Genomic DNA, 25,250 nt, shown 5'->3' on the forward strand with positions numbered 1-25,250 from the left:
GACAGTTTTAATTCTTATTTTGTGATTTGGATGCTTTTTATTTCTTTTACTTGCCTAATTGCTCTGGCTAGGACTTCTAATACTATGTGAATAAAAGTGGCAAATGGGCATTCTTGTCTTGTTCCTGATTTTAGAGGAAATGCTTTCAGCTTTACACTGTTGAGTATTATGTCGACTGTGCGCTTGTCATATATGAACTTTATTATGTTGAGGTACTTTCCTCTATACCCGCTTTGTTCAGAGTGTTTATCATAAATGGATGTTGAATTTTGTCAAATGCTTTTTCTGCATTTATTGGATGATCAGACAATTTTTATCCTTCACTTTGTTAATGTGGTGTATCATGTTGACTGGTTTGCAGATACTGAACCAGCCTTGCATCCTGGAATAAATCCCACTTGATCATGGTGTATGATCCTTTTAATGTGTTGTTGAATACAGTTTGCTAATACTTTGTCAAGGATTTTTGCATCTATGTTCATCAGGGATATTGGCCTGTAATTTTCTTATCTTGTAGTGTCTTTGTCTGATTTGGTATCAGGGTACTGCTGGCCTCATAAATTAAGTTTGGAAGAGTTCCCTCCTTTTCCATTTTTTGGAAGAGTTTGAGAAGGATTGGTATTAATTCTTCGTTGAATGTTTGGGAGAATTCACCAGTGAAGCGTCTGGTCCTGGACTTTTGTTTGTTGGGAGGCTTTTGATTACTATTTCAATCTCTTTGCTAGTGTTTGATCTGTTCAGATTTTCTGTTTCTTCATGATTCAGTCTTGGTAGGTTGTATGTTTCTAAGAATTTATTCGTTTCTTCTTGGTTGTGCAATTTGTTGGCATATAATTGTTCATAGTAGTCTCTTACGATTCTTTGTATTTCTGTGGTATCAGTTGTAACGTCTCCTCTTTTATTTCTGATTTTATCTGAGTCCTCTCTTTTTTTCTTGTGAGTTTAGCTAAACCTTTGCCAATTTTGTTTATCTTTTCAAAGAACTAGTTCTTACTATCATCTTTTCTATTGTCTCTTTAGTCTCTATTTCATTCAGTTCTGCTCTTATCTTTGTTATTTCCTTTCTTTGACTAACTTTGGGTTTCGTTTGTTCTTCTTTTTCAAGTTCCTTGAGGTGTAAGGTCACGTTGTTTATTTGAGACTTGTTTCTTGAGTCAGGCATGTATTGCTGTGAACTTCCCTTTTTAAGTGCTTTTGCTGCAGTTTCAACTTTTGGTACATTGTGTTTCTATTTTCATTTGTCTTAAGATACTTTTTTATTTCTCCTTTGATTTCTTCTTTGCTCCATTGGTTGTTCAAGAGAATGTTTTTTAATTTCCATGTGTCGGTGAATTTTTCAGTTTTCTGCTATTATTGATTTCTGTTTTCATACCATTGTGTTTGGAGAAGATGCTTGATTTAACTTCAATCTTCTTGAATTTGCTAAGGCTTGTTTTGTGGCCCAACATATGGTCTATCGTAGAAGATGTTCCATGTGCCCTTAAAGAACGTGTATTCTCTTGTCTCATAGAATGTTCTATATATGTCTGTTAGATCCATTTGGTCTATAGTGTTGTCCAAATCTGCTATTTCCTTATTGATTCTTTGTCCGGATGACCTATCCATTGTTGAGAGTGGTATATTAACGTTTCCAAGTATTACTGTGTTGCTGTTTATTTCTCCTTTTAGCTCTGTTAGATTTAGTTTTCTACATTTAGGTGCTGTGATATTGGGCACATAAATATTTACAATTGTTATATCTTCTTGCTGGGTTGACTCCTTTATTATTATATAATGACCTTCTTTGACTCTTTTTTACCACTTTTAAAGTTTGTTTTGTCTCATATAAGTATAGCTATCCATGACTTTTTTTGATTACCATTTGCTTGAACTATCTTTTCATATTTCTTCACTCTCAGCCTATGTGTGTCTTTAAGGCTAAAGTGAGTCCTCTGTAGGCAGCATATTAGTGGCTCTTGTTTTTTTTTTTTTTTTTTTTTTTTTAAACCATTCAGCCATTCTATATCTTTTGATTGGAGAATTAAATCTGTTTATATTTAACGTAATTATTGATGGGTAAGGACTTATTATTGCCATTCTTTAAATTATTTTCTGACTGTTTTGTACATCCGCTGTTCCTTGTTTCTTATTCTTCTGTCCTTTTTTGTGTTTTGATGTCTTTTGGTATCAGTATGCTTTGATTTCTTTATCATTTTGTGTGTGTGTAATTACTACAGGTTTTTCACTTGTGCCTATGATGAGATTTACATAAAATATCTTAAAATTATAACATTCTATTTTAAACTAATATCAACTTAACTTTAATAGAATTCCAAACTTTACACTTTTACTTCTCTTCTCCCTCACATTTGAGGTTACTGATATTAGAGTTTACATTTTTTTTTTTTGAGTAAGATTAGCCCTAAGCTAACTGCTGCCAATCCTCCTCTTTTTGCTGAGGAAGACTGGCCCTGAGCTATCATCCATGCCCATCTTCCTCTACTTTATATATGGGATGCCTACAACAGCATGGCTTTTGCCAAGTGGTGCCATGTCCACACCTACGATCTGAACCGGTGAACCCCAGGCCACCGAGAAGCAGAACGTGCAAACTTAACCATTTGGCCGGCCCCTACATACTTTTTATATTGTATAACTAAGAATAGATTATTGTAGGGCTAGCCTGGTGCACAGTGGTTGAGTTCACATGTTCCACTTCAGCGGCCCAGGGTTTGCCAGTTCGGATCCTGGGTGCAGATCTATGCACCAATTGTTAAGTCATGCAGTGGCAGGCGTCCCACATATAAAGTAGAGGAAGACGGACAAGGATGTTAGCTTCAGGCCAGTTTTCCTCAGTAAAAAGAGGAGGATTGGCAGCAGATGTTAGCTCAGGGCTAATCTTCCTTAAAAAAAAAAAAGGAGTAGATTACTGTAGTTATGGTTATTTTTACTACTTTTTTTTTTTAACTTTAAACATGAGTTGTAGGTGAATTATTAAGTACTATTACCATATTATGGACTTTAGCTTTGCCTATATATTTACCATTAAAATTGGGTTTTACACTACCTTCTTATGCTTCCATGATGCTAATTAGCATCCTTTTATTTCTACTCAAAGAACCCCCTTTCTAGCATTTCTCCTAAGGCAGGTCTAGTGGTGATGACCTCCCTCCGCCTTTGTTCTTTTGGGAAAATCTTTCTCTCTCCTTCATTTCTAAAGGACAACTTTGCCAGGTATAGAAATCTTGCTGGACAGTTTTTTTCTTTCAACATTATAATTATATCATCCCAATCTCTTCTGGCCTGAAAAGTTTCTGTTGAGAAATCTGCCCTTGAATATAACTTCTTTTTTCTTGCTGCTCACAAAATTATTTGTCTTTGACTTTTGTCAATTTAATTATAATGTGTCTTGGTGTAGCTCTATTTGGATTCAATCTGTTTGGGATCTTTTGGGCCTCATGGATTTAAATGTCCATTTATCTTCTGAGGTTTTGGAAGTTTTCAGCCATTACTGCTTTAAATATACTTTCGGTCCCTTTCTCTTCTTTTGGAATTCCCATAATGCAGATATCGTTTCTTTTGAATGCGTCCTGTAAGTCCCATAGATTTTCTTCACTCTTTTTCATTCTTTTTTATTTTTAGTTTTCTGACTGGGTAATTCCAAATGCCCTATCTTCCAGGTCACTGATATTTTCTTCTGCATGTTTGAGTCTGATTTTGAAGTTCTCTATTGAATTCTTCAGTTCAGTCATTGTATATTTCAGTTCTAGGATTTCCTTTTTTTTTGGTGGTTTCTGTTTTTTTTGTTGTTGATTTCTCATTTTGTTCACTTATTGTTTTCCTAGTTTTGTTGAGTTGTCTGTGTGTTCTTGTAGTTCACTAAATTTCTTTAAGAGGATTACTCTGACAGTTCATACATCTCCATTTCTTTAGGTTCAGTCACTAGAGCTTTATTAGTTTCCTTGGCTGGTATCATATTTACCTGATTTATTGTGATCCTTGATTCTTTACATTGGCATCTGCATATTTGAGTAAGTGGTCTCCTCTTCCAGTGTTTACAGGTTCACCAGTCAGCTCAGTTTGGGTTTCTGGACATGTCTGCTGGTAATGTCCTTGGGCAGGCGGGGCTTGCTATCAGGGTCTATTTTGGGATGAGGCAACTACCTGAGTTGTGAGTCAGGGCTGAAGGGTTGTGCTGCTGGCTGAGAACAGTTGGATAGGACTGCTGGCTTGGTTCTCTGCTCAAGCAATGCTGCAGGATGTGCTTCATGGTTGCCTGGGTTCTCTGGTCAGGCTTACTAGATGGTTGGGACTGGGTACTATACTCAGCAATAGGTGGGGCTACGAATTTGCTTCCTGGCCCTGGGAGGGCAGCAGGCTGGGACCCAGGGCCTGCACAGCTTATTGTTTGGAAACCTGAATCAGGGAAAAGTATGCACTGAATTCCATGTACAGACAGGGCCACTGGCTTTGCTCTGCAGATGGAGAAAGCCACGGGCCGTGCATTCTGTTCAAGTGCCACTGTAAGCAGGGCTATGTAGCTTCCCTGTGCTCTGGCTAGCTTCCCTGATGGGATGGGCTGAAGGCTGTATTCAGCAATGAGTAGGGTGACTAATTAGTTTCCCTGTCCAGTTGCAGTGGGAGAACTAGATCCAAGGCATGTAAGGTTCTTTGTGGTCTTGACTCAAGCCGACCCTTGCCCCAAGGTCTCTGGCCGAACAGGGCCACTGGCTTTCCTCTGTAGACTATCAGCTTTGCCTGCCCATCTCTTGCTGGAGCTTGCTGGGCTATGTAGCCTCCATGCATTCCTGCTAGCCCCTCTAGCTAGTCAGGGTCCTCAGTAGTGGGTAGGACAGGGCACTTATGACTTAGCTCCCCTGCCTGGGTCAGGTAGGAGGGCCCACTCCAGGTACCTCCCAAATTTTCCAAACCGACTCCCTGGTGGGGAGGGGCGGGGAGCTACACTAAGTCACGAGTGGGGCGGTGAACTAACTCTGGCTGCCTGGGCATAGCAGGGGAACCTACCACGCTGGGTACTGGTTTTGCTCAGTGGGTGATCAGCTCTGCTTGCCTGCCTCTTGGCTTGAGCACTGCCAGGCTATGCAGCTTCCAGGCATTCTCACCAGACCTTCCAGTCAGATGGAGCTGGGAGTCACATTTAGCATGGGCTGGGGCAGACCAGGCTCCTGGGCCAGCAAAACTCCTTGTTTGAGGACTCAAATCAAGCAGACCTGCATCCCGCCAAGTTCCCTGGTCAAACTGCACCACCAACGTGGTTCTGCAGATGAGCAGAGCTGCTGATTGGGATTACTACTTGGGCACGGCGGGTGGGAACTCTGTCTGCCAAGACCAGAGCACTGGTTGTTGCAAGGCCCTCCCCTCTTCTCCATCACAGTCAGATTCCCAGTGGTCAGTCTCCACAGATTCCCCTGTAATCTGCATGTGGTCAGACCAGGGGGGCGCTCTCGCAAAGCGACCCACAGTGCTGGGGGTGCAAGTTGACCCCTCTGGGCTCTCTTTCCCACTGGAGGAATTGCAGGCTCAGGGGAGACCTCTCCACACATAGCTCCTCCTCTTATTCTCCTAATCCAGTCTGTCTTGGTCTCCGAGGTACAGGGGGTGCTTCAGCCCCACCTGTGTATTCTAGGATTCTCTCAGGGGTGCCTTTTTCTTGTATAGTTGTTAGTTGTTCTTCCTGCGAGGAGGAGTGAAGTCAGGAATGACCTATGTCGCCATCTTGGTGATGTCATTCCAAATTAACTTGTGAAATGTGTAATTTCTATAAAAATGCCCAATCCTTCCAATTAAATAAAAGTCCACTGGAAGCTGAGCCGAGCAGTTCAGGCCAGTTGTGTAATCAAATCAAATATCTTTAATTAGGAGGGTGCCGTTGGTGAAGAGAAGATGCCTCAGCTGAGAGGTGGAGATGCTGCAGGGTAGGATGGACTGCTCAGCCCTTCGTGGGCACCTGCCCCCCGTTGAGAGTGTGCAGGAGCTTCAATTTAGCCGTACTGTTCTCTTATTCCGAGTTAAATTACCTATCTAACAATATTTAAATTAACCTTGAGGCTTCCTGGAGAACATAAAAGTTATTTTGAATTATTTTCACTGCCAGGATCAGCATAATTCCCTTCCCAGCCAGCTCGGTAGGTATTCAGCGATACAGAAACCAATTTTTAAATTAATACAATTTTGTGTTTGTAAGGAAGCCATTATTTTTAATTATCAGGCACTTTCCTCAGCCTGGCTTCCCCAGTTAATAAAACTCAGCTATTTAGCATGGTTTTTATTTGTGCAGAGGGCAGATTTTGGGAAGTAGTTTCTCCTGTGGAATCTCCCCCCCCCCCCCAGAATGTTTTGGTCTCGCCGAGCACACGCCTGTCGCTAGGAGGCCCGTAAAAAACCCCGAGAAAAGGAAATGCTGTCATCAAAATGGCCCTGCTGGGCCTATAACTGGTGACTCTGAGAACCACGGAGGAGGAAATTCACACTGGGCTGGGTGCCTGCCAGGAAATGGCACTGTGGCACAGCAGGAAAGATTTCAGTTAGACTTACAGAAGAACCGTTTGCCCATCCTGCTTCTAGTATGGGAAACCCAAAAAAGACTAGTGAGGAAGGGCCCGAGACTCTCCATGTCTGGCGACATTTGAAAGTAGAAGCCCTGCCTTGGAGCCTTTAGTTATTTAGCTACCCAGAGGAAAAGCCTGGCCTAGATGATGACATCTTCGTTTCCTCTCCAGGTCAGTCCTCTGGGATTTACAAAGCAGCTTTCCGCAGCTCCCACATGAGACTCAGTGCTACATTGGGATCTGTGCTTGTGCAGACAAAACAACTTGCTATAAATTTAATATTAGCTTAAATAATGCATGATTAGAAGAGTAAGCCTCTGCAAACACATTAAATAATGTATTCCCCAAGCAAACATTCTTTTTGGATGACTCACTGTTTTGGATGGTGGTGAGGTGGAAAGGTGGGCAGGCCCGAATTTCAGGTGCAGCTCTGACACTCATTAGCTTTGCCATTGCAAAGCAGTACCTCTACTGTTCCTGCCTCAGTTTCCTCATCTGCAATGGCCTGTGAGCTGCTGGTGGGTAGGGACTTTATCTTTTTCGTAGTGCCTCTATTATTTTGGAAAGTGCTTGGTGCTCAAGAAATATTTGTGAATAAGGGGCCTGAACTGGACTGAGTGCAGTCATGTGTTGCTTAATGACGGGGATACGTTCTGTGAAATGCATCGTTAGGTGATTTTGTCATCGTGCTAACATCACAGAGTGTACTTACACAAACCTAGATGGTGCAGCCTGCTACACACCTAGGCTATATGGTACTCCTCTTATGGGACCTTCGTCGTCGTATATGTGGTCTGTCGTTGACTGAAACGTCGTTATACACCACGTGACTGTCTAAGAACCCTGACAACTCTGATGATCAAGGTTCTAATATGGAACACTGAGAAGAGAGAATGTGACCAGGACATCTGTGATCTCCAAATGTCTGAAAGGCTTCATTCCAAACAGCAGTGACAGTCATTCTGAGAGGCCCCCCAGGTCCCTGAATTAATAGAAGGCGGAGGGAGCAGATTTTCACGATGTCAACTTAAAATCCCATGCATTATGTATTTACTGAGCACCTACAATGTGCTTGTTACTGTGATCAGCACTTAAGATAGCGCAAAACCATTATGGCGCCGGACCTTATGAAACTTACAGGTCAGTAGAGGATAAAGACACGTGAACACACAATGAAACTCATGGATGTGGTCGTGAGAGTAAACAGGGAAGGAACTCCGGGAATGGAGGAGGGATATGTAGCCAGTACTGGGTTGACAAGGACGGTTCCCAGAGGAAGTGCTGCCTCAGTGGGGCACTGAAGTATGAGTAAGACTTCACGGGTGAGGGCAGGAGAAGAGTCGGGGAGAATATTCCAGGTGGGGAGGTTGGCAAGTCAAAGCTTGGGTAGTAGGCAAGGGCCGTGCACAGGCAGAGAGCTTCATTTCAGATGCTGTGGAGGGGTGGTCCATTGGTAGGGATGTGGCAGAGAAGAGATGCCTCTGGTATGGAGGCTCGGCTCAGATGACCTGAATGGGCTTGTACTTGTCATCCTTCAACCTGATCTTCCAGAAGTCAGCAGTGCTGTGTGTCTCCTAGCCTCTAAGAAGGAAGGTAGTCCAGCCTGCAGATGAGAGCTCCTCTACATATAGCAGTGAGTAAATCTGGGCAAGACTTCCGTATTTCTACGATCCTTACCAGTGCCAATAAGGCCCTGTCTTCTTGGCCTTACCCTCAGCTAGTTTGCTCCAGCTATACTCGCTCTCCTTCTGCTCAGGATACAAGCAACAGTCTCTTCTGCCTCAGGGCCTTTGCACATGCTGGTACCGTAGCATAGAAGCCTTTCTTTCCATTCTATGGCTAGAAAATTCCTACTCTTCATTCCGTTCTCAGCTCAAATGTCATTTTCTTAGAGCGGCCTTAATCTAAATCAGATATTCCCTATTATCCACATCCTATATTTTTCTTCATAGCACCCATCACAATTTCTTTATATTATTTGTTTGATTATTATCTGTTTCCCCTTGCTATGGCATAGGGTAAAGCCCCATGAGGGTCTTTCCACCTTTCCATCACACCATCCCAAACAGGAAGTCATCCAAAAGTAATGTTTGCTTGGGGAATACATTATTTAATATGTTGGCAGAGGCTTGTCCTTCTAATTATGCATTGTTGAGGCTAATATTAAATTTATCACAAGTTGTTCTGCCTGTACAAGCACGGCTCACAATTTAAAATCGTCTGTTTTGTTCACTAACATACACTCAGTGCCTAGTATAGTGCCAAGAACATCATATGTGTTTGAAAAATAAAATATTCATCGGTACAGAATGAATGCAGTGGCAGGAAGGAGCTGATAAAATTCAGGCTTTCATGACTACTGTATGTTAACAGACCTACCTGAGTGGGCTCCATGCAGAACTGAGTCCATGTGTGCGTGTGTTCACATGCACACATGAATGTCGCCTCTCACCTTGCTCCTGTGTCACTGTCGTTTGCCACAAAAGTAAAAGTAACACAAGCCAACGTGTAATTGCAATGTCATATTAATTATATGGTAACCAAAACAAAATTACTAACTCCCACTTCTTCTTGGAATACTAATAACACTAATACTAATATCATAATGGAAGATTACCTGGGAAGCAATTTTCCTTTTGTTCTGCTACCCACACATACGGCTGTTTCTTGCTTTTGCAATCTCTATGTAAGTCACAAGCAGGAGGAAATATCCTAGAGGGTGGGAATATGCCTGCCTTTTTGGAGAGAATTATGCACTAAATTCATTTTAGGAAAGAGCAGAAGTTTTAAGTCTTAATAGAAGGGGTTGGTTTCAGTTCTCTCTTCCAAAAGTCTAGGAAAAAGGCTTGCTGGTGGGGAGGAGGCATTAACAGATGCTCGGGGCCAGGAATTTGCCTTCGGATTAGGCTTTGGAGGGATGGAGGATGGAGAATATATCTGGTATGTGTGTGATTTAACCTACTATCTTTTCCTTCCTTTTCTGGGTGCAGCAACCCCTTTCTCTAAGGTTTCCCCAGTCTGAGCGGTTTTACTGAGATGTCCATCACAAGATCCATGTGACCCAGACCTGACCAATCATAGATCCCATGTCTCTGACCAGTGATTGGCCCAGGGATGTGAGCTCCATCTGTGCCAGGCCAATCACAGTTCCTCCAAGGAATTTTTAAAGAATATAAATGCTAGGGGAGAGCCTTTCCTCTTTCCCCTGGGTCTGCCGAGCTGGTGTAAGCCTGGAGTCAACTTTGGGTCCAAGTCGGCCTGACTCACCCCTCCCCCCTACGCCCCCCCGCAGTGTGAAGAGGTCACCAATCTATAGGAGAAAATTAGGCCAGCTGCCAGAGAAACACTGCTAGGAGATGGAAGGGGGCTGTGAGAAAGAGACAAAAAGAGAGAGACATCAACCTGATGACATCGTTTGGGCTGTGGAGTCACTCAGGCTAGCTCCTCTCGTTCAGGGTTCCCATTAGGCAAGACAATGCATGCCCATGTTATTGAGCTAGTTTGAGTGCGCTTCCTGTCTTCTGAGGTGGAAGGATTCCTCACAGACACAGGGGCAATGTGAATGTGAACTCATGCCTGCTTTTATTAGGGGTTCTTTACACACTAAGCACCTTCCAAGGGGGCATGGTCATCACATATTCCTCTGTCATCCATTGTTTGAGTGCCCACCACACACCACTTGTCACCAGAGATACAGTGGGGAGATGGTCCTTGTGCTCATGGTGTGTAGAGATGCAACTACTACATGAGCTTCTGAAAGGCCAGAGAGAACAGAGGAAAGAGCGGTGGTGGTGAAGGGAGCTTCCTCTTCCAAATGAGATTCCTTAAGAAGCCCTGGGAAGCGTAATGAAAAACTTCACACTGTTTGGGCAGGGATGAAGGGACTAACACTCCAAATTTTGCCAAAGCATCATGAAGCTTTTGGTGGTTGTGGTCCATCCACCTGCCATCTCACCTTTCACTAGCCTATTAGGAAGAGCTGCTGACACGTTCTTCAGCTAAGAGATGTCCCTCACCGGATTGTTGGGAGACGGGGTATCTAGGTGGGTTAGATTTTTGGTCTTCTCTGAACTCCAGGGAAGGTCAAAGCCTTGGGCTCTCATACCACTCAATTGGCCAGACTCCAGGAGCTTGCCAGTCCTGGGAAAGGTCGGGCTATTTGCTTCAATGCATGATACCCTAAGTTCCTGTGCCACAGATTCTCTGCCAATTCCCTCCTGTCCATAGGGAGCAACAATTACATGGTGCTGGGTAAGTGGCTGCACTTTAAAGTTCGTTCAATTTCTTCCCCTTCTAAGAGGCAGTGCTGGGACTGCCAGAATCTCACATCTCTGTTCTTTGGGTTCAGTTCTTAGCTTCTCTTCTTCATGTAGCCTGGCAGGCTAGCCCACAAAGTCTGGACACTCAGCTCCCCAGTCTACACGAACTCAGAGAAGGCCCCTCAAAAGGTGAGCACGACACAGCACCACTGCTAGCTGCCACACCTTGTTAATTGTAGGTGCTAAATATCTCTCAGATCTCTGCCTGTCTCTTCTTTCTCTCTTCACCGCTAGTGATTTAGTTTCTTGTTCGGATTATGGCACCAGCCTCCATGCTGTCCCTTTCCTCCGATCTTGTCCCCTTCTAATCTCTTCCTCCACACCTGAGGAAGCCTGTGAGGTCTTTCTAATACCACACATCCCAACACATCACTCTGTTAATTACACCCTGGAACAGCTCCCCGTTGTCCTCAGGATAAATGCCAGCCTTGAAAAATATTCCCTTCCGTGAGCTGACCCTGGCTAACATGCTCCTTTTCTGCACAGCAGTATAACACATTCCCTTTCTCTCTGGCCAGACTGAGGTCAAGTTTTCTGAAATGCGATTCCCTTTTTGACTTTTGCCTTTTCACAGGTGACTCTGTCTGTCTGATCACCCCTTCCCTCTATCTTTGCCTGGCTAATTCCTACTGCTCTTCAGAACTGATTCCAATGCTTCTGTGACACTCTTCCTGATCTCTTTCAACCTGCAGACCTGATCAGGGCAGCAGAGACCCTGCTATGTGTTCACCACATCTCCTTTCTTTTTCATCTTCTTAGGTACTCGGAAAGACAACATTTCCTAGGGTTCCTTGCAGTTATGTTGAAGTCACCCAACTATGTTCTCAGCAGGGCTGATGGGAGTGATGTATTCCACATTCAGGCCAGCTCATCATGGCCCCTTCCCCAGCAACTTGGAGGCCATGTGCTTAAAATGGCAGGATCATCAGATAGAGCAACTGCAGTGGGCCATCACTAAGAAGAGCTGCCTGACTCATTTGGACTGTGGGATCTTAAGAGATTTCAGGGCTTATTTGTTACCTGGCCACAACCTATCTTCTCCTGACTGCTACAAGGCAGTATCCCATTCTCTGTGATATTGGCCTCTGTTAAAGCTTACATCACACTACTTACATCATCTCCACTAGACTGTAAGCTCCCTGGTGGCAAGGATTTAGTTTTCTTTCTCTCTCTATAGCTTACTCATTCCATAGTGCTTGACATATAGTTGGCACTTAGTAAACATATTTTTTTTTAAATTTGAAATAGTTTAATTTGCAGCCCACATACAGAAGAGAGTTAAACCAAAGAGAAAATAAAACTAGACACACACAGGAAAACAATTATAGTTGTGAAATGTAATGTTCCCTTAAGAGTCCATTCTAGTAAACATCTTTTGAAGGAAAGAAAAATGTCAGGGCCCCATTTGACAATTGAGTTGAAACAGAGTAAAAAGAAATGTCAGGACTGGAGGTAAGGAGAGAAGAGCCTGCACTCTTATCGGCCAAGACAGCCTGCTTGCCTTGTGGGGCCAACAGGTACCTTTGGTTTAGGGGCTGTAAACTTCCCTGCCAGGTTCCCTTAATCCACCTCACACTCCACCTTTCCTTACACTTTCTTCCAACTGCTCCCCTGCAATTTCCACTAGTTGCTTTTATTTCATTCACTAAACAATTTATGAATTGAATTAAAATAAATGAGATGCAAATAAATTCCAGGCTTTCTCCCTCATTTTCAAATTACATTTTCAGTCCACTCAACCTGTTATAATCTCATAGTGATTTTCATTTAAGAGAGCTAAATGGATATGTGATTATTGTTACAGGAACTAACACCAGACAATTAAATGTTGAGGTGTTGATAGATAAAGCTGTGTTTTGATTTGCATAAACACGATGCCAGCAAATCTAACCCTGGCAGAAATTCAGTTATAAGACTTGCGTGCCTAACTTCTGCTAATTACCACAAGTACCATTATTAAGATTTTTAATATTCAGAGTTGGGATTATAGCCATTTTATTTTAGGGCCACATTTATCTTTATTTTGAAAACTTAGTCAAAATGCATAACTGATTTATCAGAGAAAAGGCGCGATTACTACTTATAATCAACTTCTACAGTGCAGCGTATCAAAAATCAATTACACAGCCCTGAAATCCAGTCATTAAGGATTTAGCTACTAATCTCATTTCATTTTTGTCTTTAGGAAGATACTGCAGCTTGCAACTTTGCAGATACCAGCAGAGGAAGAAAAACATGGGAGACTGCTGATAACCTAACGTGGAGAATTAAACTCCAACTAGACAAAGGCAGAATCTTAATATGGAGTGGCCTGGCTCTGCAGGGAGGTCACCTGGCTGGCGGGATTTCAATCCAATAACACGAGAAAGTTATGACCTGAGTTTTGTCGATGCTGAGCCTTCTGCTCTCAGGGATTACAAAGCATTTGTTAAACTCTGCCCTGTTCCATTGTTGACTGTCTTCCTAGTGCTTATCTCAATCTGCAATTATTTCAGTTATTTGTTAGTTTACTTATTATCTGCCCCTCTTGCCCCCCATCGCTGAGTGTAAACTGCAGGAGGGCAGGGGCTTTGCTTGGTGTGCATGTATGTCCAGTGCATAGAGCAGAGCCTGGTTCACAGTAGGCGCTCAGTAAACATGTGCTGAACGTGAGGAAGTCTGGGATCCCTAGGATTCGTCTTGGGGAAAGGGTTGGCATGATGGTATGAATCCATCCCTTTTAGTGCCAGATAAGTGACCAGAGCAGAGCTCAGATTATCTGGATGATAATGTGGATCTAAACAGGAAGCTGTGTGGCCTGCTGGTTACGAATACTGGCAAGTGAGCCAGAGAGACAGGCAGAACAGGGGCTGAGGCCTGGCTTTGCCATTTTCCAGCTTCCCAGAGCCTGTGTTCCTTCATCTGAATATGGAGATAATAACAACTACCCCCATGAGGCTGTTGAAAATAAGATAATACAAGTAAAGCATTTAACAGAGTGCTTGTATCATAAAAGTCCACAATAAACGTTCCATATTAGTTTTTAAATGATGTAACTTGTGGGTACGTTGCCGAGTCTGGGGAAGCTAGGGTTGGTTAAAACTTCCTGCTGCGGTTTGCTTGTTACTTCCTCTTGGGAAGCCATCCCTGATCCACTCAGGCTAGGGGATATCTCTTCCTCTGGAATGCCATCGGACCTGGACATTCCTCCATCTTCTCACTTAACCCATCAGATTATCCTGTGTCTGTATATTCTACCAGACGGTCAGCGATCCTTGAATATTATGAACACATTTAACAATTTTCATTCTTCCAGTATTTAGCAAATTAAACAGCACATGGTAGGCGCTGGCACCAATTCATTTGCTGAGCTGGCCAAACAGTGAGAGCTGAGGGAGAAGATGGCAAGTGTGAAAAGACCAAAGCTATTTCTAACTATAGCAGAAGGTAAATCCCCACCTTTTTCAGTCCTAGGAAGTGGAGAATGTTTTCCCCAAGGTATGAGTCCTAAAGGGATATGGCTCCTACCTTCCAACGGAAAGACTTATCTTTTCCAGGGAAGAAAGGAGTAATGGAAGCTTGAATGCTGGGAAATTTCCTCAGCAATTGAGGAAAGGGTGTGTCCTCTGCCACTTGGTGGTGACCAGTTGGGTAGAACCACTTACCCGGAGCTTCCTGCCAAAGATGGTGACTTTGCCTTTAATCTGTTCCTTTCTTAGGCGCCACTCAATGGAATTTAGGCCATTCTCCATGGGCAAGGAGATGTTGCAGCGCCCAATGGTGGGGGTGATGGTGCCCGCCAGGACGTGGGGCTCGCTGTGGAAGCTGACACCCATCCCATTGGCATACATCACCCTCAGGGTACCGTTATTACAGAGCTGGTAACTGTTCCGCACTTGATCTGGAGAAACGTAAGTGGGGGTGGGGATAGGGAAATAAATTATCCACTCTGTTAGTCATAAGAGAACAGAACCCCTATTTTTATAGGTTTCCATGGTACTTTGCAGCTGTCAGTCTAAGGCTGCCTTCAATTAGCACACATACAATGTTCAGGTGAGTAGCAGAGATGCTACTGATCCGTGGAAAGAAAAACATTATTAATATGTGGCACTCCAGAAATAATTATGCTGTGATATTTTTCTTTTACTCGCTGAAGACTATTAATAGTACATTTAAAGATGTCGATCGCCTACACAGTTCGTGTCAATCAAATCTCTGATCTTTAACATATATATTTTAGCTTAAATGGGAAAAAAATAAATGAAAACTACATAAAAATTTTTTTCCCTTTTGCCTACCATCTAACCTGAGGTTGCTGGTCTAAGCACAGGTCAGATCCACTGCAAATCAAGTCTAGGATTCTTCTAGAAAATCCAGAGAAAAAGAAACCTTCCCATTCCTCATGTTTTTGCCACTGATTCCACCATCATGCCACCTCCACTCAAGAGAACTCTGAAGACCCTCAAATAGCATGAGGTAGACTGAGCCCGTGGGTGCTGATAACGTGTGTTTATCTCCCCAAATGGAATCTACACCAGTCAGTCAGACTTCTGACCTTTTCCTTTATCGAAAAGTTCCAGGAAGGAAATGTGAGTCAGAGATTCCTTTTACAGATATGTTGCTTCCTGATTATCCAGGCAAAGGAGTCTGGCTGGGCTGGCTTCTGAGATGCTGGTTTCTGGGGTAGTGAGCAAGTGTGTATCTGTCACTCTTGCGACTGCAGCCATCATGCAGAAGGATGGAATCTACATCATTAATCATTTGGCAGAGCAGCAATAGAGTCATTAAAACAGGCTCTGTCATGGGATAATAGTCCAGAAATGTCACCATTTATCTACCGAGAGGACACTTTTATCCTCTGACAACGGGCTAGCCCACCGACATTATATCTTAATTAAATTAATCTGCACAATTCCTTTTCTTGCCAGCCCTTGTGCCTGTCCTGGACTGTATGTCATGTCGAACAGCAACAGTAACCATGGGGTGGTCAGAAACCTTTGAGATCCCAGTCTTGGCAAGAGATTGCTAAAGGGCTCTGATTCTAGGGCAACGAACTCAACAAACAAATGCTTGGAAAACAGAATCAGAATGGGACCAAAAAAAAAAAAGGGGGGGGGCCCAAGAGAATAAAAAGCCTTTGAGAAAGTAACTGTTTGTTGGGTTGGTGGTGAGTGCTGGTGATGGGGTAGGAGGAGGTGGGGAGAGAGCATGTGGGGATGACAACTGACATTTTCAGATAGGTACATAGGCATTTCCAAATATCTAGACATTTGGTTTGGTATTGATGACATTTTCCTGAATCTGGTTAAGTCATTTTGTACAAGACTGACCTCTTGTAGAGTTTGTTTGCTGTGGACATTTGACTGAAACAGCAAGTGGAGGGGTGCTCTAGGCCTCTGGAAGTCCTCCTAGGCTAGGTAACTCACACCTCTGAGCTTGGCTGGGGTCGGAGTCTGGGGTGAGTTTAGGGCTTACCTTGTACCACTGTATAGGAGGCCTCTACTGAAGACAGGTTGGTAATGACGGTGACGTCATCATCACGGTTGGAATTCTCAATGTCAATGGTGATGGATTTCTCCATTTCCCGGTGCAGACTGGTCACCACCCCCGTGGGGCGTGTCACATTGGTCAGGCGGCCCTCATGGTCATAGCTGGAGGACAGAAACACTGGTTGGAAACACAGTCACAAGGGCTGAAAGCTGTCCCAAAGCTCAGAACCACACAAAGGGCAGACTCATGGAGCCAGAGAAAGAGAGACTGGAAGGTAGGGTGGCTAGGTGGTGCATCACACTGAGGCCCCTTGTCACAATCATCAAAAGCCCAACCTGACCTGAGAAACAGTGGTGATGCTTTCTCTCCCACCGATATACCTGACTTCAACTCAGTGAAAACATTTCACCTGGTCTCAAGCAGGGTGTACTTAATTATTCTTTCTGAAGTTAGAACAGCTACTTGTAAGCTTCTTTTGCTATTTATGTGTTCCACAAAGCCACCAAATTAATCTTCCTAAATATTATCAGTTTCCTTATGTTACTTTTCTGCTGAACCAACCACACTCTTTTCCCATTGGTTGCTCAAACAAATCAAAACCTGGCATTTGAGACCATTCACACCTTTGGTCTTCTACGCTGGTACAACCTTGTCCCGCTTGTTACCTCATAGCCCTCTGGACAGTCAGCCTGGGCCAAATGCCACCTCCATGCCTTGGCTCAAGCACATCTTTTCTCTGGTCCTATAGCCACAAACCAACCACAGCTCAGCTCCCCAAGCAGCCTTCTTGGACAGTTTTCGCAATGACTCACTTGACCTCAGTTGTCCTCAGCACCCGGGTCTAGGTACACCAGTGCTCAAGCTCTGCTGCCAGAACCTTGCCTGAAATTGGGCCCTCCTTCTTTATGTATATGTGTCAACTTTACTCTCAAAGGATGGGTTTTTTTTCCCACCTCCTTTAGTAAAAAGCCTGCTCTATTTGATAGAACATTTCCCTGCTCTGGAAGATCCACTGTATTCTGAAAGCCTGGGCCCTCCTTATGCCCTAGGAAAGGGAAGCAGGCTCTTTCCAAGGTCTGAATGTAGAGGCCTTTGAGCTCTCCCAGATGAGATCTGTTACTGGGGTAGAGTTACTGAAGCTGGGGCAATGAAGGCACTTTGCTTGGAGAGTTGAAAAGAAGGAAAACTGCTCATTCTCTGGGTGCGATTCCCTCTGTGCTGGGGACAGGGACAGAGTTGGCAGGTTCTGAGTGATGGAAACTGCAGTTTGTACAGCATGTGGTACCTCTACAGGCTCACAAGAAGGATCCTCATGGGGAGGGCCTGTGAAGAGAACCACTGTGGCCTGGTGGACTTTATCATTTAGTGCCTAGGATTAGAAAAATCAAATATGGAGGGTGTTTGGTAAATATTTTGGAAATAAAGGAATGTAGATCCGGCTCAGACTTTCAGTGATCTGAGAAATTTTGCTTCTGGGTTGAACTGGAAAGCGTGAAACTCTGTGGATGTTTGAAGGCTGACAGCAGAACCATATTAAGCTGGATGGCCAGTTGGGCAAAGGTAGGGAGGGGAGAACAGTAAGCAGGAAACCTAATGAGATTGGGTGTCCAGCCTTTGGCTCTACCACCATCACGGGAATGGGACTCAGGTCCTCCAATTTAAAGGGGCTCCCTTGTGCTTTTTTAGCTAATAAAGAAACTGCCTCTCAGACAGGGATACAAAGATGTTATTTATAACAGTGACAAATAGAACAACCTAAATGTTCATTGATCGAAGATTTGTTAAATAACCGATCAATCTATTCATAGAGTAGAAACCTATGAAGCCATCAAAATTGATGACATGGATTTATATTTAATGGTATAAAAATGTATATATTGTTGAGTGGAAAGAGTAGAGTACAAAATATATTCCCCTGATACTATACTTTTGGGAGAGGAGAGGAGAGGTAAAAAAAATGAATACATATAGAAGAAATTCTCTGAAAATATAAACAGCTCAATGTTAATGGTGGTGTTTTCGTATTTTCCCATGTTTTAGTAATTATTTGTAACCAGTATGTCTTACTTTCATGCTTTATAACCAGAAGCAAAAGGTATTTAAAAATAAAAAAGAACTAACAAAGCCCAAAGATCAGAGGAGAAATAAATTAAATAGAGACCAAAAAGACAATAGAAAAGATCAATGAACCTAAGAGCTGGTTCTTTGAAAAGATAAACAAAACTGACAAACCTTTACTTAGATTAACTGGAGAAAAAGAGAAAGGACTCAAATAAAATCAGAAATGAAAGAGAAGACATTCCAACTGATACCACAGAAATACAAAGGACTATAAGACTATTATGAACAACTATACACCAAGAAATTGGACACCCTAGAAGAAATAGATAAATTTCTAGGAACATACAACCTACCAAGACTGAAACATGAAGAAATAGAAAATCTAGACAGATTGAATACTAGTAAGGAGATTAAATCAGAAATTAAAAACCTCCCAACAAACAGAAGCCCAGGACCAGATGACTTCACTGGTGAATTCTACCAAACATTCAAAGAAGAATTAATACCAATCCTTCTCAAAATCTTCCATAAATAGAAGAGGAGGGAACTCTTCCAAACTCATTTTACAAGGCCAGTGTTACCCTGATACTAAAAGCAGACAAACTCAAGAAAAGAGAATTACAGGCCAATATCCCTAATGAACTTAAATGCAAAAATCTTCAACAAAGTTCTTAGCAAAGTGAATACAACAATACATTAAAAGGATCATATACCATGATCAAGCGGGATTTTTTCCCAGGGATGCAAGGATGGTTTGACATCTGTAAATCAATAAGTGTGATACACCTTATTAACAAAATGAAGGATAAAAATCATATCTCAATAGATCCAGAAAAAGCATTTGACAAAATTCAACAACTATTTGTGATAAAAACTCTCAACATAATAAAGTCTATATATGACAAGCCCACAGCTAACAACATACTAAACAGTGAAAAGCTGAAAACTTCCTCTAAGATCAAGACAAGGACATCCACCCTTGCCACCTTTATTCAACATAGTATTACAAGTTCTAGCCAGAGCAATTAGGCAAGAAAAAGAAATAAAAGGCATCCAGATCAGAAAGAAGAAGCAAAATGGTTACTATTTGCAGATGACATGATATTATAGAAATCCTAGTTTCACCAAAAAGCTGTTAAAACTAATAACAGAATTCAGTGTAATAACAGGATACAAAGTCAATATACAAAAATCTGTTGCATTTCTATACACTAATAACAAACTATCAGACAGAGAAATTAAGAAAACAGTTCTAAAGAGAATAAAACACCTGGGAATAAATTTAACAGAGGAGGTGAAAGACCTGTGCACTGAAAACTATAAGACGTTGATGAAAAATTGAAGAAGACACAAATAAATGGAAAGAGGATAAATGCAAAGTGAAGTGCTAAGTAAAGACCAAATGTGAAAACTGAAATATTTAATTCTACTTTTCCAAAATAAATCTCCATCTATCTTATTCCTATATCCACTATGCAGTTGGTTGTTTGGAAGCTGAGGAGTGGGAGGGAGACAGAGGCATATTTAATTATTCCCCTAAATCCAATTAGCATCTACCCTTTGTTGAACTTCTATATACTAGGTGCTTTGCTAATTTGTGAAAACATATTATCTCAGTGAATTATCACAGCACCCCTATGTGGTTTGCATTAATATCCCCACTTGACAGATCTGGACATTGAAGCTCAGAGAGGTTAAGTAACTTGTCCAAAGTCATTCAGTAAGTATGTGACATTCATACTTCCATCATCTTGACTCCAGATCCAGGAGCTTTCTGGTATACCATGCTGTCTTTTGGGGAAACCTGTGTTACCTCAGAGTTATACCTGGACCAGGCTACATCTTCTATCAGGATGCAATGGCCTACACCTGGGGAAATTTTAATTCCAAGGCTAGGGCTTCCTGGAACTTTTTGGAACTGGCTGGCCATAAAATAGGGCCAGTATAAGTCAATAGTGTTATTTTTCTCCACCTTTTTTTCCTGCTCCCAGAGTCATTAATGGATTTGTCTTATTGGGTTGCTTCTTCCTCCAAATTTTGGGACAGTTCCCATTTGGAATCTGAAGGTGAGAGTTCCAAATTCTACTCATAGCCCTGCTTCAGGACACTGGCATATAATGCGAAGAACGCTAGACCTGGAGATCTGGATTTAAGTTCTGCTTCATTACTGACTCTCTGTGTGGCCTTGGGGGAGTCGCTTCCCTTGTCTGAGCCTCAATTTATTTATCTGTAAAATGAGGATAATCAAACCTGTAGTTAAAGGGTCATTATGAGCTCTTAGCAGGCAAATGCTTCTCTACATATAAAGTGCTGTGCAGAAGACGGTATCTTGCTCTTCCCACCTAGAGGAGGATGTGCTCCTGCCTCAGGCGACAGGATGGAAAGAGAGGAATCCCGCGAAAGGAAGCTCTCATTGAAGGACAGACTGTTTTCTAACAGCCTCAAGCGTCTGTGTGGTTTAACGCCTTTCTCTAAAGTTTTGGCTAAAGGAATGCAGCCCCAACAAGAAGTGAAGTTTAGATCTGATACTCAAATGGGCAAATTCCTGACTGTGTGTAAAAGGTACCACAGAACAAAAAGAACTCACCATCTTTTTAGGAGGAAAAAGAAAACCTTATGCATTTGAAACCCTACAATGGACAATTTGTGATAATTTGCTTTATTCACATTATGGAAAAAAAAAAGCAGCTCTTCAAAGCAAGAGAGAAAAAAATTTATGCAGTTTCCATTTAATTTATGAACATGTTTTTTAAAATTTATGAATCATGCCCATATTTACGTTAAATTAGGGGCCACTCCTGGAAAATATTCTCCCAGTCGGAGTTCATGTCTAAGCATGAACTTCTTCACTACAGTCAGCCCTAATTCAGACTGGCCGCCTGAGAGTGACATTGTTTTTCTTGTGTCAGGTGAGCCAACAAATTACCTCTGAAATGCATTGCGTCTTTAGGTGGAACTGCTACAAAGGAAGAGGAAAATCTGGGAGGTATTTGGGTTGAAGCACAGCTTTACTCTAATTTGATGTGAGAGCTAAAGATGGCACTCAGATGGTGCCTTCAGGGACAGAGTCACTGGTTGGTAAAGTCTGATCAAGTCCCAGTGCCCTGAAGGATCTTAGGATGCTTCAGGAGTCTGAGAAAGACAGCTTTGCCCAAGGAAGGAAGCCGGAGCAAGGGAAAGCCATTCTGCAGTGCAGTAAATTTCCAGCAGGTGGCAACAGCTTCCTTTACATTCCCCTAAACCCGCTGGACTACAAACAGGAAGTGAACATTCCTGGATTTGGGAGTTATCAACAATGAGGTCTTCTGTTGCCCCCCCCTTTCCCTCTATGACAACCCCTCCCTAACTTACCAAATTCTCAACTAGCAGCAACAACTAGAGATAAAATAAGCAAGGACACCTAATACATAGGGGCTAAGCAGAACCTTCACCATCAAGGAGAGCTAAATACTTGCAAATTCCATCCCCGTCTTAGCCAGCAACTGGGGAAATGAAGCCTCAGCAATTTCCTCCAACCAGCATCCCACTGGTTAATACCAGCAACAGCAGGCAGTCTGACCAAAAGCTGCCTGCAGGAGCAAGGGAAAGCAGCTTTTTGGCAAAATGAAAGGTGGGACTATTAGGTATGAGATAATTGTTAGGGGAAATATGACCAGTTCGGGCATCTTTTAATATACCTAGCACTTTATCTGTATTGATCTGCTTCTGCTAAAGAGGAAATTCAGAGTTTATCTACCTGTCTGTGCAATCAAGTGTGTTGCTGGACCTATTGGCAAATTAAAAGAGCCCCACCCACCAGGATCTTGCCTTTTAGGTTCTAATTTCCGCACCCATGGCCAACATGAGTAATCAGCAAAGTTAATCAACACTTGATTCCCCAGGTGCTGTGCGTGTCCAATATCCTGAAATTGCAACAGCAAGCAGGCAACAGGAGTTCCCAACTCTTGTAGGGAGGATGTTCAATATCAGAGACCCAATAATGCAAATTGCTTAGGAGTCAGGGAGGGGGGACATGAATGTCTTGGGGCCACAGGTAGACGTTAAAGTTAAGAAGACAACGTGAGTAAACAATTCTTAAAGCTACATGGACTGCCAATCCTGGTGCCAGCTAGGGTAGCATAAGTGCTCTTGGGAAATACTCTACAAACCTACTTACTCATAGAAAGTTGTCCATCCCGTTTCATCACTCTTGGTGGCTAGGAGGCCAGTGTTCCCATCATAGGTCATGAGGCCAAGCTCCAGGTTCTGTGCGGACACAACTTTGAGACCTCCGTTGGTACCCACTGTGAGGGTGATGATCTGGTTGTCGGGCATGAGCAGGTGGCGGGGCATGCCACTGCTGTCCCGACGGATCTTCAGGGAATTTCCATTATTGTCAATCAATTCAGTGACATCATTGTCAGCACTGTATGTGAAATTGCACAAGTACTCCCCTGTCACCAGGCTCACAGTGTACTGGTGGATGCCATCAGCGTTGAAGACATACAACTCCTGTTCTCCAGGGGATGCAGCCTCATACTGGTTGAAAGCATTAAGAACAGGCTTGTTCTTGCTGACTGCCCTGATCCGAATATTTCCAAGGTCTGCGATGTAGATGGTACCATCTGGAGCTACAGCTAAGGATGATGGGGAATTCAAGATGGCATCAGTTGCGTAGGCATCATCTCCCGAGTAGCAGTTGCAATTGACATCGTTTTTGCAGTCGCAGTCTGAGGCTGCCCCAGCTAAAAGGCAGATCTCCCCATTGGTTGTTACCTGGCGTAGACGGTTAATCTTCTTCTCATCCGTTTCAGTGATATAGAGGACCCCAGTGTGAGAAATGGCAATGGCACTGGCTGACTCCAGAGCAGAGTGAATGGCTAGTTTGCTGAGGGAGTAGTCAATGCCAGGAACCTGGCAGTGCATGGGGCGTCCCGCAATGATGCTGACTTGGTGGTTCTCTGTGATGCGAAGGATGACATTGTTCTCTAGAACATACAGGGAGTTGTCCATGGGGTTGACAGCAAGGTCTGTTGGCCACTCCAGGCGAACCTGTGGATGACATGGCATCAGATTAAAGAACAGCCTCTAACATGCCCAATGTTTAACTGTGTAGGGCGCTTATATGGGTTTTATGCAGCCAGGGAAAAAAGACTTAGTTTTTTACAATGCACTGTACGAGAAGTTCCCATCATCGAACCACTTGCGCGTTGCCCATGTTAAGTGTGCATGTTGGAGAAGAAGAGACTATGTAACAAACATCTGTTACTATATTATCTGCTGTGGCTAGAGTAGATCACCAGCTCTACTCACAATGTTCTTCTCAGCCCCAGATGATGGGATCAGGGTCAGAGTCATCATATATGGTTGTACAGGTAGTCTACTGCACAAGGGCTTAGTGTAATCTAGCCCATATTCTGCTCACCGTGCCATGGGCCTGAGGAGGCTATGTTCATTTGGAGGAGCCACCTTTATCTAATTCACAAAAAGGAGCCACACAGTTTGGAAGGTGACCCTGACCCAAGGGCAGCTAATCCAACAGGCTGGCCAGTGAACTACAACTTGAGTGTTTGCTTGAAAAAATGGACTGGACCAAACACGTTCGTTCTCTGTAGAATTTAAACAAAAATCTCAGTAGCAAGTTGTCAGTTTGTTGCGAAATTTGAGCTAAAATTAATGAGGTTGGAAAAGCCCTTATGGGAAGGGTGAACATATATTCCAGGTTGTTTGAGAATCCACACAATAGAGTCCAGTTTCTCCTGCTGTATACTTGAGTGAGCCTCTGTTCTCTGCCACTGTAAGCACCCGGACTAAAGGACTATCACTTGGGGCAAGGTCATGGAGGGCTCTGCTCTAGTTTCTACTGCACAAAGTAAAGGTTTATATAGTGAGGATGCAGTCATTTCAGATTAACAGGGAAGTTCTGATTGACATATAACACTGTACAGCACATTCTCAAACCTGCAATAATGATGGAGAAGAGAGGTAATTACACAGTAACTCCTACCCTGTAATCTGCCACGGCTGGAGTGTGTCACCAGCTACACTTTTTTAAGCAGAAGTTCCCTCTCTCTTTCTCTTTTCTCTCTCCCTCTCTCGTTCCTGACATTTCCCAGCCCATCTTGCTGTCTAGTTCATCTCAAGCCTTCTGCAAACAAAACTGTGATCTGTATCTCTCTTCCTCCCATTCTACTTCCAACCCAAACAGGCCACAGGTGAGAACTTTAGGCTAATAACCAGGTGTGGCTTAGTGATGAGAAGTAAGAGAGTCCCACCTGGGCCACGTCCATGCTGGAGTCACAGCTGAGTGGCCGGACGGCAGTGAGGTCATTGGAGCCCAGCAATGTGGAGATGATTCCATTCTGGTCGACCTTCCGGATCATGGTGGCGTCGACAAAGTACATGAGCCCATTCTTGTCTACTGCAATACCTGAGCAAGACAAACAGTGGGAGTTTGTCTCTTGGCAAGGAGCAGGGCTTGTGGGGTGGAAGTGAGGATGCCCTACTGGGCATTATCTTCTTGGACCAGGGAACTTACTGGGTGGATTAGCACACTCAGAGCAGTGGTTCTCAACCTTTTGAGGTGGCACGCCTTCTCATGAGCAATGGGGTGGAATTCGTGTAATTCCTGGTGTGCTGGCTCTGTTACTACCCAACTGAAGAACCTTGGACTGCAAATAAACCAAGGCTGCAGATGAATGAATGGGGAAATAACTTTGCATCTGCTCTTTATTTCCCTAGTTCATTGCTTGAAAAATTATTGGTACTAAATTACTTGAATACCCTTCACAACTGATTGCAACAACGAGGTTGAGAAACAAGGATTCTTGTGGTCACAAACTCCCAATTCAAAATGTTTGCCCCAGGAAGCATT

The 25,250-nt window shown here is 43.1% G+C and overlaps 1 protein-coding gene across 29 annotated transcripts in view; it reads right to left on the reverse strand.

The window, feature by feature from the left end:
- The window catches only part of TENM2 (teneurin transmembrane protein 2), a 3,416,041-nt gene that overhangs the window by 27,333 nt on the left and 3,363,458 nt on the right, over nt 1-25,250 (reverse strand). For all 29 annotated transcript variants that reach the window (XM_070232931.1, XM_070232936.1, XM_070232935.1 and 26 more), the window contains 4 exons: nt 24,652-24,806; nt 22,554-23,428; nt 16,322-16,497; nt 14,512-14,747 (listed from right to left, as the gene is read on the reverse strand). In XM_070232931.1, coding sequence (XP_070089032.1) covers nt 14,512-14,747; nt 16,322-16,497; nt 22,554-23,428; nt 24,652-24,806 — 1,442 coding nt within the window. The remainder of the gene's footprint in view (nt 1-14,511; nt 14,748-16,321; nt 16,498-22,553; nt 23,429-24,651; nt 24,807-25,250) is intronic.

Source organism: Equus caballus, chromosome 14 (genome assembly GCF_041296265.1).
Source record: "Equus caballus isolate H_3958 breed thoroughbred chromosome 14, TB-T2T, whole genome shotgun sequence".
NCBI lineage: Eukaryota > Metazoa > Chordata > Mammalia > Perissodactyla > Equidae > Equus > Equus caballus.